This window comes from Lycium barbarum, chromosome 5 (assembly GCF_019175385.1).
Source record: "Lycium barbarum isolate Lr01 chromosome 5, ASM1917538v2, whole genome shotgun sequence".
Taxonomy (NCBI): domain Eukaryota; kingdom Viridiplantae; phylum Streptophyta; class Magnoliopsida; order Solanales; family Solanaceae; genus Lycium; species Lycium barbarum.
This window is the reverse complement of record NC_083341.1, coordinates 21,745,762-21,760,811: the sequence shown is the minus strand read 5'-3', so window position 1 is coordinate 21,760,811 and position 15,050 is coordinate 21,745,762. Positions and strand designations below refer to the sequence as shown.

Genomic DNA, 15,050 nt, shown 5'->3' with positions numbered 1-15,050 from the left:
AAGAGCTTATAAGCCAAAAAAATAAGTTGGGCTAACCCAACTTTTTTTTTTTTAGCTTGTAAGTTGTTTTCAGCTTATAAGCTGCTTTTTTTAAACCCATCCAAACAGGCTCTAAGAAATATGATTTTTTTTTAAACCTGTAGCCTTGAATATGCCATAAGATCTCTTGCCCTTTTACAATTTGAATTAAAAAATAGACTTTTCAGATCTCTTATCTGTTTTTTTTTTCAGACCCTCATAAAAGAGTCATAAAACTAATTTTTTTTATAAAGGATCAAAAAAAACCATTTCTCCCTAATTATTTTTATTAAATGTAAATAAGAAATAAGTTCACACAGATGAAGTATCGTAGATAAAAAAAAAATAGAAAAAAGAACACTCACCTAGCCATTTAATCTTCAATTATGCACATATGAGATTTTCACGTCGTATTTCGATTAAAACACGCGTCAAACTCACAAATAGGAGAAAAATAAGAAAATTAAACAAAAAAGGAAATTGGAGTTCAACGTACGTAATTATATTCTTCAAACAATAAATTGATTATTATCAGTTTTGTTACCTATGGGATTAAACATTTCGATTTAAGCCTCAAAATGAATCATCATCAAAGAAGAAACTCCCTGCATCATCAAATGCTTTGACACTACTCTTCTCAATTACTACTACTACTACTAGCCAAATAATCAACCATACACTATATATAAATTAATATTAATGGCTTCGAGTAATCCAGATTTACCAGAAGGCACAGTACGTAACCTAATGGAACAAGACACATTAAAATGGGTATTTGTAGGTGGAAAAGGTGGTGTAGGGAAAACAACATGCAGCTCAGTACTGGGGATCCTTCTTTCACAAGTCAGATCATCAGTTCTAATAATATCAACTGATCCAGCTCACAATCTTAGCGATGCATTTCAACAACGTTTCGCTAAAACTCCAACCGTCGTTAATGGTTTCACCAATTTGTACGCCATGGTATTCCTTATTACGTTGTATCTTATTTAGTTTCTGGTGTTTTGTTACCGTTCTTTCTTATAATCCTGCTTCGGTTACGTTTCTTTTGAGCCGAACGTCCTTCGAAAACAGCCTCTCTGCCCCCATAAACGTAGGGTTAAGGTTTGGTATATCCTACCCTCCTCAGACCCCACTGGGGATTTAGGGTGGAGCCAGGTAGGGCTAGGGTTCATCCGAACCCTTTCTGGATGAAAATTACACTATTTATACATGATTAAAATTATTTTTTATGCATATATAGTAGATGTTAAACTCTATTCGTGCATTTACTTTTTCATATTTTGAACCCTTTTAGTGATAATCCTGGCTCCGCCACGGATGTGATTACACTGTGTATGTTATTGTTGTAGTTGTTTTTTATCGGAGGAGAAACCAGAATTCTTAGTTTATGAGTTTTGAATCACAATTTTATTTTTGCTTGCTGTGTTTTGAATAGACTATTTGTAGATATTAAATGCAAATTTTAATACAAATACATGGTTTGAGCCTGAGTTACTGAGTTCAACTGAACGAATATTGTAACATGACTTGTACAAGAAAGCATTTTTCATTATAAGTAGTACAGTTTGTCCACTCTTGACTTGAAAATTATTTTGTTACTCCATGTGATTTGTCGTCTCAATCAATGTGTTTTGTTATTAACTATTACCCAAACTCTGACCTTGATATCTTAGGTTTTAACTTATATGCATTTATAATGGAACAAAATTTTACAATATCTGTATAATTTATACATGTTATAGCAGGTTGTCTGCTTTAATTTTCATGTAACTAGTTCCACTTATTTAGTTATCTATGATTTTCTTTTAGGTGATTTGTCAGTGCAAAGTTTTTTTTAGTACTTACAGTGTGTAGAAGTTAACTCTATACTTATCGTGCACCTCGTACCTGTTGACACCCAATTTTGTCCCTCCTTTATTTAATTTACTCGGGTTTCTAAATTTATTGACGAGCTAAATACTTTATTTTCGCAATATTGTTATTTGCTACTACTATTAATATCATTACTTATATTTTTTGACATTATGAGCATTACTTTACTACAAATTTTAGATGTTCGTCATCGTTTTATTTTCGGGTTGGGACTCGTTAAAATTAATTACAATACAACACTTTGTTAAATCCTTATTTTCTACATATTAATTATTTGTCTTCACATAGTATATATTGTACTAGTTACTAAATTAGAAACCCAAGAATAATTAAATAGAGGAGGAAGAATCAACAATTTTCACCTCATAAGCAATTGCTCGGAAGTATATCAATGTTGGACTCAACATCTAACCTAATTTCTCTTTCTCTTTCCCTAAAACCCTTCAGCCGCCCCCCCCCCCCCCCCCCCCTTCTTTATTTTCCCTCTCTCTCCCTCACGTTCCCTTCCTCCCTTTTTTTCCCTTTCTCTTTCATCTCTCCCTCTCTTCTTTCCCTTTCACTCCCTCCTTCCCTTTTCCGCCTCTCCTCCGCCGCTCCCACTTCCCCCTTTTCCTTCTTCTTCTCCGCTTCCCACTCACGCTTGTCCCCCACTCTTCTCTCTCTCCCGCTCCTCCTTTCCTTTTTCAGTACAAAACAACAAAAAAACAAAAGCTATAAAGAGCAACAGTGAACGAAGAACAAGGGGGAGATCAGGAAAGGAAAAGAAAAGGAAAAAAACAAAATCAAGAAGAAACAAGATAAAAGAATCAGAAAAAGATCGAAAAAGGGGGGAGTGAAACAAATCAAAAGGAGAAATCGAAAAAGAGGGGGATGAAAATCAACTCAAACAAACCAGAAGAGATCGAAAAAAGGGGGTTTCGTTGTTTTGGAGTTTTGATTTTAGAAAGGGGGGAAGACATGGGTATTCTCTCAAAATTTTGAGTTCTCTTTCGTTTTCAAAAAATTCAGGTTTTTATTTTAGCCGTCGCTGCAACTACCCGAAACTTTACCACACTCAACAATTCCCCTTTTTTTCCCACTACAAGTCTTATATTATTATTTTAATTGGGTTCGAGTTTCGTTCGAGTTCGAGCGTAGATTCGAAACCCCGACGACCTCAGTTCACTGCACACAAAAAAGGTAAATTTCGATACGTTTCTTATTTTCAGTCTTTAGTTTTTGTTCTGGTTAGTTAATTATGTATTTTCCCGGTCGTCGTGTTGTTGGTTTGATGTTTGGATTCTGTTAGGATAGGAGGATACTTGCTAAAATGAATTTGAAAGGTGTGTAATGTGGTTTAGATGTTTAGACTGAATCTCCCAGACTTAGAACCTATTTAAAGTCGAATATACATAGGATATACAGCGGATTATCAAGATAAGAAAAAGATATACGTTCGATATACATCTGACATATACATCGTGGTGTGTATATCTGAGGTATACTGGGTGTATATGGTTAAAACAGGTAGTAATACATAAGGCCTATATGTTAGACGAGTAAAGGGATGTGCTCAGCTTTCTGCCCACTTTTATGTTATCCGAATATGCTTGACGCTGTACATGCTTAGTCTAAAAATAGTATGGTTTGAATGCAAATTGGATAGTCTCGTCGATTTCTATATGTTACTATAGGATATAATGTATTCTGTCTAAGCTTGGCAGCCTTACAAGTAATTTTCATTTTCGGCCTATGCATAGACACTACGGTATACTTAGTATAAAGGATTGTATATCTCCAAAATGTGCTCATGAATCATGTCCATTTACGCGTCCTCGGTAGTTGCGAGTGAAATGTTTGTCATGAACCAAAATATCGATCTGGCACTGTTTACATCACTCTGCTCTCATATCCAAAATCTGATTTTCTTAAATCACATCTTCTCTTGCTTCATATTGTTTTAAGTCATTTCTGTCCGTGACCAAACTAAAACTGTTCCATTTATGTTGGGTCCGCTTTATTCATTTCTTTCGTTACTTGCACATGTTATTGGGCTTACACACATTCTAATACCTATCTAACTAAGTTAGAAACACACGCACTCGTATGTAGCTTGATTTCCCCTTCTCTTTGCTGATGTTTTAATTTGGTTCAGCTCTGTTATATTAGTGTGGTAGCCCTGTTCCTGCTTAATTAAAAATTAACAAGACTATGTGACTAGTATCTAAAGTTTTTGGTATAGTGTAGCTGTTGAGATGATATAGTCTTAAGAGATGAACTGGGTGATTAAAACCCGTTATTAATTTAGTATGATCCAATGCACTCATGCTGCTCACTCATATTTTGTGTTGAATCGCTATATGCTAAGTCGGGATAGATGTTAACTCTGAAAAAAAAATGTTAGATATGGCTGTAAGGTGGTCCGGAAGCATGTCGTTATGTTTTACTCGAGATATTAAAATCTTTACCATTTGATACATGAGTGTTTCAGTCAAGTACCCCCTGTGAGAAAACTATGAATGAGCATTTATGTTTCAGTTTGTGGTTCGTGTAGCGAAAAAATATGTTCTTTAAAGAGTTTCTTTCAAGATAGAGATCACTATTTAGGTTCTATATTTATGTCCAAGCTTAGTTAGGTGCCAGATGTGTGTTCATTTTGTTGGAGTCAAGATTTAAGAGTTCTTTTATCTTATATTCTGGATATACATAATAATATGGGAATACTGTTTTAAGAGTGAATTGACTTTCAAATTAATCTCATGCTCCAGTAGGGTATGTAATAAACATTTTAAAGCAGTAATAGTTTTTTGTTGATAATCCTATCCTTTAATTTAACTCATTTCACTCTTCGCATGCTCTGATGTTTCTCTTTTATCTCTGAATTCATGGGGATTAGTTTTTGGTACAAGGTTGTTTCTGTTTTTTTGTATGTGATCTTTTTTTTCTACTCATTTCCCTCGGTTCTCTCATGTTTGTGCCAAGCAAAAATTCAATAAATTAAGAGCATATTTGGTTCGGCTCAGTGGTCTTTCTCCTTCAAGTTTAGGCAGGAGTTCAATTGGACTTGTAATTAAATATGCATATTTCAGTCCCTTCCTCTTGTATCTTAGCATAGTATAGATACAGCAGTGAGTTCTTTGTGCGTGTCTCTTTCTCTAGTCTGCTGTGAATGGTCATAGGAATTATAGTGCAAGTAATTTATCTCTTGGAATGCAATTGAAGTGTTCTGTCTCGTTGAATCAAAGCATAGGAAAAGAATATAAGCAACATGTGATATTATAGGCAGCGGGAGTTTTTATGAGGAAAGTGTGTATTTATGTATGCTTAGATTAATACATTTGTGGGAGATTGGCCGGTCAGTATGGATTAAGCTTAAACCCTCCCGGTGTTAGCTATGCATGGGATTCGTGAAATCCCTTGGAACTTGTGTAATATCGGGAAGACGAGGGTGAAAGCTTTCCAACATGTACATTTTATACCTCTGTATGAATGTATATACATAAGATATACTAAAATATACACGGTGTATACATAATTTACTGATTTATTTTTTGAGTTATATTTTACATGTTTAACTTTGTTTATTGATCGTATACTAATCATTTTATTTCGTTTTTATGCATGACTATCGCATACGAGTCCAAGCGACTCGTCATCTTCCACATTCGGTATTGGGCCAAAGCCCAATAAGATCCTCTTCTCGAGTCAGCCCAACAGCAACACGCAGCAGCAGTTCTAAAATGGGCTGAGCCCATTAATTATATTTGTTCCTCCTTTTTTTTTTTTTTTTTGGGTGTGTCTAATTTGTATTATGCAGCTAACATTTTACTTTGTTTTGGTTTTCTTAACTAGATTGAACCTTAGTAGGATTAATGGGTTAATGTTAGTATAATGGGTGGTTAGTCTAAAAGAGAAACCAATAATTAATTCCATAAATCTCATTTTTCTTCTTTTTATGTTAAGTTATTTATAATACTCACAATATTTATCTTTCTTAGAATTATTGGTTTTCAAAACACTATGACTACATATTTTGAGCCAAAAGAATCAAGATTCACTCTTACTAGGCTAGAAATTTAAAACATCATAAATTTTACACTAATTAGCTTATTTTGAGGAATAAGAAAAGCGAACCAATTTTCATAAACAACCGTTCACTTTAGCTTCCTCCCAATATTTGAAACACACATTTGTTAACAACCTTTACACAATTTGTATTGAACTAATATTTTTTCTATAAATTTTTCAACGTGTTATTAAAATTAATTTCACAAACAATTGTTTTCATTTATTAGTCAACGTAACTCCTTTTCTTCAGGTATTTATAAAACATTGCACCATTCTGCGTTTTCTTCAGTTTATTTACAACTAAACTCTCTTTATGCACATCATTATTTTCTACAAGCCCTACTTTAATAACATTTTTACGTGTCCATTTATAACTTTAGCGATACTTACAAAATTATTATTTTCTATAATACTATATTCGCACTTAGCCTAATTAAATTTTAGTCTGGTCGGTTAACCATTGTTAATGGGTCTTAAAGGGTGCCTAATACCTTCTCTTTAGACTAATTGAACCCTTACTTAGAATCTTAAGTTTCGCAGACCTTAGACAGAGCTAACTGTAAAAGATAACTTTAATAAATTTAGGTGTCCTAATTCACCATAAAATAATTAGGTGGCGACTCCTTTAAAACAAACAAAAACAGGAATCTCCAATATGTCGTACTTCTAACTTCAACTCTCCGGGGTTAAAAAATGGGGTGTGACAGCTTGGCGACTCCGCTGGGGATTCACTTAGGTTCTAACCATAACGGACTTAGTTTAAATAGGCTTTGTGTGCTTATTGGAAATTACTTTATTTATTCGTTAACTGTTTTTACATGCTATTAATTGTTTGTTTGATATAAACTGTCTGTTTGATATAAACTGTTTATGTGTTACTGCTTTGATAAACTGTCATTCCGTTCATATTTCCTCCACTCTTGGAAAATTCACACAAATTCACACACTTAAAGCAGTTTCGCGGTTTGCGGCCGTGCACTACTAAATTACCACTTTAGTTGGATTGATCTTGTGGATTTAGTCGATCAGCGGTGCAGTCGACGGCCACAGACTTTCCACTCTCAAGTTGTCCGCTTGGGGGAACCTTGTGTCATAAGAAGCCAACTCTTAGTCAGTCTAAGATAGAGCTAAACCAACACACTTTTCTAAGAGCATACATTTCATATCCTAGGAGGTTTAATACCCTTGGTGTATTAAGCCCATTAGACGACTTTACCCAAACGTCCGAGTGGGTTCACGACCCCGAGTGACACTAATCATACATTATATGCATGTTTGAAGGATAACTGTGCCTAAATATTGACTATTTGCTCTAATTAATTAAACTTTAGGAAGGAGAGAATGACTAACGTTTCTATGACAGGTATGCATTTGCATCGGAGTACAACAAATGACGTAGATCAAGGGCATCACAAATGGAGCTAGAAGTTAGACATAGAAATTTTATTTACTTTACTTAGATTAGGAAACACTTCATGTTGTATTCATTCAATATGTAATAAATGTTACACAATTCTTTGTACTTTATTTTGGGGAAATAGAACCTGTTTAATTAATCAAAGCAACGGGATGACATATTATGACACATTTTATCCTTTAAACAACGTTAGGCCCACCTCTGGCACGAAGAGGTCACATGCATATTAGGACGCGTTATTTATTTTGATATAACCGTTCACATTTGTTTGACAACTTGTTTGACTCTACTTGATGAGTTATTTGCTACATGCCTTACTTGACTTTACGTGACCATGACTTTACCTAGATATGTTCATTAACATCGTTTATACTGTATGTCTATTTTATCTTATTCCCAAACAGAGAGTTGATTCGTGTTGACACTCGATGGCCGACCACCCTTACATCACGAGGTCAAAGACGTCATCATTACCTGAACGTAGTTGGGTTGTCCAGGGAAATGAAATTACTATGACTGATCCGGCCGCATCTATTCCGACTGGTGTAGAAAACATCGTGATCTCTAGCGATCCGCCCGAGACTTCCGAACACGGAACTACTATTCAACGGGATGAACATATCGCCCGCCTGACTCAAGAAATTGAGAATCTACGTGGAGAACTAAACCGGTTTAGGGACTTGACCAATTTATCCATCACACTCCAGAATTCACCTTTTGAACCTAGCAATACTGCACCAGAACCACCTCGTTTCCCATCACTCGAATCCCCAGTTCCCGAACATTTTCCTCCCCAAAACAATGCACCTACCAACAATAACTTACCTCCGATCATCCCCACAAATCCACAAAATCCATCATCCGCCTATACTCCCCCGCAAAGTCAACCACCCACTTACACTAGCTATACTCCTCCACAAAATCAACCACCCACCTACACTACCTATGCTACTCATAATCCACCACCCGTCAACCCACCAAGTCAATCGCCAGTTCGCACTCCCTATGTTCCTTTACTCACCAACACCAATCCACTACCCACAACCATTCATCTAAACCCGCCAAATCAACCACCTATAAACACTACTTATAACACACCACCTCCGGTCCAAAACACTCCCATCGCCCAAACTTATCCAACCCAGCATATACACGGGGCACACTTTGTCACCCCTAATACACAATATGTTCCTCCAGTATACACCGCAGAAACACAAGCCTTTACCAATCCAGTAACGGTTAGGTTCCAACCCGAAGTAGATCAGTACGAAGAAATGGAAAAGGATGCAAAGGCAGGGGCAGATAACATGTTGCTAAAAGAGATCCACAGTCTCAAAGAAGCGATGAGAAACCTTCAAGTTGCTAGGGGGACTAAGAGTGTAGAGTATGAAGATCTCTGTGTTCAACCTGACGTCGATTTACCCATAGGCTACAAACCGCCAAAATTTGATACATTCAATGGAACAGGCGACCCTTATACACACTTAAGGGCTTATTGTGACAAACTGGTTGGAGTAGGCAGAGACCAGAGCATAAGGATGAAGCTCTTCATAAGAAGCTTATCTGGCGAAGCACTTACTTGGTATACACAACAGGATGTCCGTAAATGGCGTGGTTGGAGTGACATGGCGCAAGACTTTATGGACAGGTTCAGTTTTAACACCGATATCACGCCAGATAGAGTTTACATGACTAAGTTAGCCAGGAAGTCAACTGAGACGTTCCGCGAGTATGCGTTACGTTGGAGGTCAGAAGCGGCCAGGGTTCAACCTCCGATGAATGATAGAGAAATGACTGCTACCTTCATTGAATGCCAGGCTGGCATATTTTACGAGAAAATGATAGGTATGATGGGACAAAAATTCACAGAAGTTGTTCGAATGGGAGAAGCCTTGGAAGAAGGAATCAAATCGGGGAAAATACAGGATCTTATTGCTTTACAAGCAATGAACAAAGCTATACAATCTGGTTCTATCAACGGGATTAAAAAGAAGAAGGAAGATGTCGCTGCAGTCATGAACGCCCAAAGACATGAGCCGAGCCAAGTCATTCCATACTTTAACCACCCACAACAACCTTTCTACCCTTACCACTACTCTGAAACCTACCAAGCTCCACTATCTCCTCACCCTGTCTACAACACCCAGGCCAACTACTACCAACCCCGAGCACCTCCACATCAAAACTCACGTCAATATCAACCCGTCCAAGATCCAACTTACCAAAGTCGACCACATGCTGCACCTAGAGCTCGTCCAAACCTTGATACCAAAAACACCCGTAACTACACTCCGATCGCTGAACCCTTGGCTCAATTGTTTGAAAGAATGAAAGCAGTGGGCGTAATACAACCGATTGAAGGAAAAATTCCCGATCCTATCCCAAAATGGTTTGATGGTTCCAAGCGCTGTGCATACCATTCTGGAGTTGCTGGGCACGCCATTGAAGATTGCTATGGGTTTAAAAACAAAATCGAAGCCCTGATTAAGGAAGGAGTAATCCAGCTCGCTGAGGCTAAGCCCAATGTGGTCAACAATCCTTTGCCTACTCACGAAGATACCAAGATTTAAATGAATCCAGTATGTCGATTGGAGGGTGGAAAAGAGACATGACATCAACTTTTGTCGTTCCCATAAACAATCCAAAGACAAACACACATGAAGATTCCTGCTACAGCTACTCACAATGCCGATACACCTATCGCATGAAGTGCCAAACCAGGGAAATTCTGAAGAATTAGATTTGTACTCCATCCCCGATTCATCGGGAGTCTTGGTAGCATGAACATGTAGTGAACTTGTTTTCTTTTATTGATGTTTGAATCGTACCCAAAATTTGTTTGTTTTGCTTCATCTTGTGGAAGCTTGAATTGCAAAAACCATGAATGCATTTCTGATCATCTATTTTTTACTTTATTTATCAAGACTGTCAACTCTACGACTGTGACATAAAATGTACGAATAAGACGACATACAAAGAAACTAGGGAACAAGACAAGATTTCACTCAAAAGAACTTGAATAGACAATAGATGATGACATAAGCCTGAGAGCTGGCAATCCAAGAAGAAATCAAAGGATGACATTAGGTAAGACAACCTAATTTAAAACCTTTCCTTTAACAACCGTTACGAACTACGCTTGACCTGATTCCTCGGTGGATACGTAGGCAGCCCACATAGGGATTCAGTCATACTAGGTTAGAATTTTTCCCGTTTTGCATGCATACGAACTACGTTCTGACCTGATTCTCATGGTGAGATACGTAGGCAGCCCACATAGGGTTAGAAGAAACTCCCTGCATCATCAAATGCTTTGACACTACTCTTCTCAATTACTACTACTACTACTAGCCAAATAATCAACCATACACTATATATAAATTAATATTAATGGCTTTGAGTAATCCAGATTTACCAGAAGGCACAGTACGTAACCTAATGGAACAAGACACATTAAAATGGGTATTTGTAGGTGGAAAAGGTGGTGTAGGGAAAACAACATGCAGCTCAGTACTGGGGATCTTTCTTTCACAAGTCAGATCATCAGTTCTAATAATATCAACTGATCCAGCTCACAATCTTAGCGATGCATTTCAACAACGTTTCGCTAAAACTCCAACCGTCGTTAATGGTTTCACCAATTTGTACGCCATGGTATTCCCTATTACGTTGTATCTTATTTAGTTTCTGGTGTTTTGTTACCGTTCTTTCTTATAATCCTGCTTCGGTTACGTTTCTTTTGAGCCGAGCGTCCTTCGAAAACAACCTCTCTGCCCCCATAAACGTAGGGTTAAGGTTTGGTATATCCTACCCTCCTCAGACCCCACTGGGGATTTAGGGTGGAGCCAGGTAGGGCTAGGGTTCATCCGAACCCTTTCTGGATGAAAATTACACTATTTATACATGATTAAAATTATTTTTTATGCATATATAGTAGATGTTAAACTCTATTCATGCATTAACTTTTTCATATTTTGAACCCTTTTAGTGATAATCCTAGCTCCGCCACGGATGGGATTACACTGTGTATGTTATTGTTGTAGTTGTTTTTTACCGGAGGAGAAACCAGAATTCTTAGTTTATGAGTTTTGAATCACAATTTTATTTTTGCTTGCTGTGTTTTGAATAGACTATTTGAAGATATTAAATGCAAATTTTAATACAAATACATGGTTTGAGCCAGAGTTACTGAGTTCAGCTGAACGATATTGTAACATGACTTGTACAAGAAAGCATTTTTCATTATAAGTAGTACAATTTCTCCACTCTTGACTTGAAAATTATTTTGTTACTCCATGTAATTTGTCGTCTCAATCAATGTGTATTGTTATTAATTATTACCTAAACTCTGACCTTGATATCTTAGGTTTTAACTTATATGCATTTATAATGGAACAAAATTTTACAATATCTGTATAATTTATACATGTTATAGCAGGCTGTCTGCTTTAATTTTCATGTAACTAGTTCCACTTATTTAGTTACCTATGATTTTCTTTTAGGTGATTTGTCAGTGCAAAGGTTTTTTTAGTACTTACAGTGTGTAGAAGTTAACTCTATACTTATCGTGCACCTCGTACCATTACCATTTGTTACCTGCTTGTATACCCAACCAATCACTAGAAAATAATCCAAAAGTTGATTTTATAAGGTAAATCATTTTCTAGAGAACATGTTCTCCATGAGAAACATTCCTCCAACTAAATTCACCCTCAATGTTATTGATTAATTGCTGGAAGTGTAGAGAAATTATGATAAATGACAAAAGTATAATTATACCACTGTATTTTTATTTTTTCCTTTTTACTACTTTTGGTGGGGTGGGATGGGGCGCGAGGGGAAAGAGACATTGTTTATTTGGAATTGAAGCTTGACCCTCTTAACTTTTGAGCAATACTTGTTGTCGAGTGTAATGTATTTCAGTGAGTTCAAAGAGTGAGCTTTACACACAATTTGTCAAATTATGTTGCTTTTTCAGTTTATGGTCAATTTTGTTCCGATGTGCTGTTATGGGGTAATGATTTTATGATGAAGTTTTGTTCTTTAGGAAGTTGATCCAACTATAGAGAATGAAGAAGGCGGTTCAGAAGGAGTGGACGGTTTTTTCTCAGATTTGGCGAATGCAGTTCCAGGAATTGATGAAGCTATGAGTTTCGCTGAGATGCTAAAGTAAGTACCATTTTTTCGTGACACTAAAAAGAAGTTCAAAAAATAAGTCAAGTGTTCTGAGAACTACTATAATCTTTTGAAATGTGAAAGATCTATTCTTAGATTGAGCCTTATTTGATTCCTAAGCAATAATAACTGATAGAAATGGACCAAACGATGATACACAAGGTGGTATTAGTTGATTGCATGTATAAATGAAAAAGAGATGCTTAGCACTTATGTCTCTAGACCCATTTTGCCATATTTTATTCAGTCATGGCCTTAGATTTTGTTGAGAAATGACGTAATAACTTCAATTTGGATGATCTCTTGCTCTTTGTTTCTAGAGATATTATAATAGAAATATATCAAGCAACATGAAGAGGATCACTGCAATTAATTGTTTGTATTTTCAAATATTCGGGTTTCTCTTTTCTTGATGATCATATTAGCATCATTCAGCAGAAGTTATTTAGACTGAGTTTAAACTTTCGACTTTATATCTAGATAGTCAAAAAAAAAAATCTTGGGTTGGCGAGATTGCCTTTAATCTCTATTCTGCTCCTTCGGTTAAGGAAAAACTTGAGAATCACCTTACAATCATGAGATTGGAAGTTGTGGCAGCAAGCTAATGCTTACACCATGCATTACCACATGAGCTGCGCTGAACAATGAAAGATGTATACAGGGAGAAAGCTTTCTTATGTTGATATAGTTGTATGTGTGCACGAATACCCAATGAGGTACTAGTCTTTTTAGAAACTTTCGCTTCTGCCAAGCATGAAGTCCTAAAGTCGAGCTCAAATTATTCTCAACTGATCAGTAATTGTCTACTAAATTCCAGCACTTCAGGAATCCATCTGACTAGTGTAGTTGCCTGATCGGGTGGTTCTAGAAATATATGATGGTTGGTTAATTTACATATTGCACAGTGATTTGAATCTTTTCTTGGTTGTTCTTTTGTGCAGCCTGGAAATTGGTTGATTTCTGCCCAAGTCTTAACTCGTGTAATATTTATTTCTTTGTCAGATTAATAGTGGTTCTTAGCTGCGTATCCCTTTTTTTCTCATTTTCATGATTTCTGTTTGCAGAAAGATTTTGAAAATTAATTTTAATTGTGAGGGTGTCCCTTGCTTTGGGTGTGAATTTGAGTTTATTTAGAAGTACATTAGTCAAAAACCTACTTATCAGCAAATAGATTATTAGTTGAACAGTTAGGTTAGGTTCGAAGCTGAATTGATCTTTTGGATTAGGGAAGGCAAATCTCATATAATACTTGTACCTCTGGATAGATATTTTGCCGAAAGGAATTTAGATACACAGGTCCTACCTTTCTATTCCATGGACCTTTTTAAGACTCATCAAAAGACGTCTAAGACTAATTACTATTACTGCATTTTTGTTCCACTGTTAACCTTGTTAAATAAAGTGCTCTATATCAATTATAAAAATAATACCTTTAGTAGTGGACAAGTTCACTCGCTTCATTACTGTATCCCGTTATCTTCTTTTATAGCATGGTTGAGTGAAATTATACCAAGTCTTTGGTGTTTAGGAGGCTCTTGGGATCAAGCCTGGGCAAACTAAGATTGGATTTTTAGAGCCAGGGCATTAGCTGTAATATAAAGAGCTACCGAATTGCACAAGGTGGTTCTATTTCGGAATACACGTGCCAGTTATAAGTTAAACTGGATTGTGGGGTTTACTTTTATTCCAATTCAAAGTGCTCATTGTTGCTTCTTCCTTTCCTGGACATCCGAATCATAGACAGCTGAACATCTTTGCAACGTTTTTCATTGCCTAGTAATAGTAGTAATTGAGAAGAGTAGTGTCAAAGCATTTGATGATGCAGGGAGTTTGTTCTTTGATGATGATTCATTTTGAGGCTTAAATCGAAATATTAAATCCCATAGGTAACAAAACTGATAATAATCAATTTATTGTTTGAAGAATATAATTACGTACATTGAACTCTAATTTCCTTTTTTGTTTAATTTTCTTATTTTTCTCCTATTTGTGAGTTTGACGCGTGTTTTAACCGAAATACGATGTGAAAATCTCATATGTGCATAATTGAAGATTAAATGGCTAGGTGAGTGTTCTTTTCTCTATTTTTTTTTTAATCTACAACACTTCATCTGTGTGAACTTATTTCTTATTTACATTTAATAAAAATAATTAGGGAGAAATGGTTTTTTTTGATCCTTTATAAAAAAAAAATAGTTTTATGACCCTTTTATCAGGGTCTGGAAAAAAAAAATAGATAAGAGATCTGAAAAGTCTATTTTTTTTTCTATTCAAATTGTAAAAGGACAAGAGTTCTTATGTCATACTCAAGGCTACAGGTTTTAAAAAAAAAATTGTATTTCTTAGAGCCTGTTTGGATGGGTTTAAAAAAAGCAGCTTATAAGCTAAAAAAAAAAAAAGTTGGGATAGCCCAACTTATTATTTTTGACTTATAGGCTGTTTTCAGCTTATATGCTGCTTTAGATAAGCTAAGCCAAACGGGCCCAATTATTTTTTTGGGCTTATTTTAAGTACAAAA

General features: G+C 36.0%; 1 protein-coding gene across 1 annotated transcript; it reads left to right on the top strand.

The window, feature by feature from the left end:
• The first annotated feature begins 10,747 nt into the window (after positions 1 to 10,747).
• On the top strand, positions 10,748 to 12,956 carry LOC132639306 (ATPase GET3A-like). Its single transcript, XM_060355759.1, has 2 exons — positions 10,748 to 11,011; positions 12,405 to 12,956. Exons 1-2 carry the CDS (start codon positions 10,748 to 10,750, stop codon positions 12,528 to 12,530), a joined length of 390 nt encoding a protein of 129 aa, XP_060211742.1. The 3' UTR covers positions 12,531 to 12,956.
• The last annotated feature ends 2,094 nt before the right edge of the window (positions 12,957 to 15,050 follow it).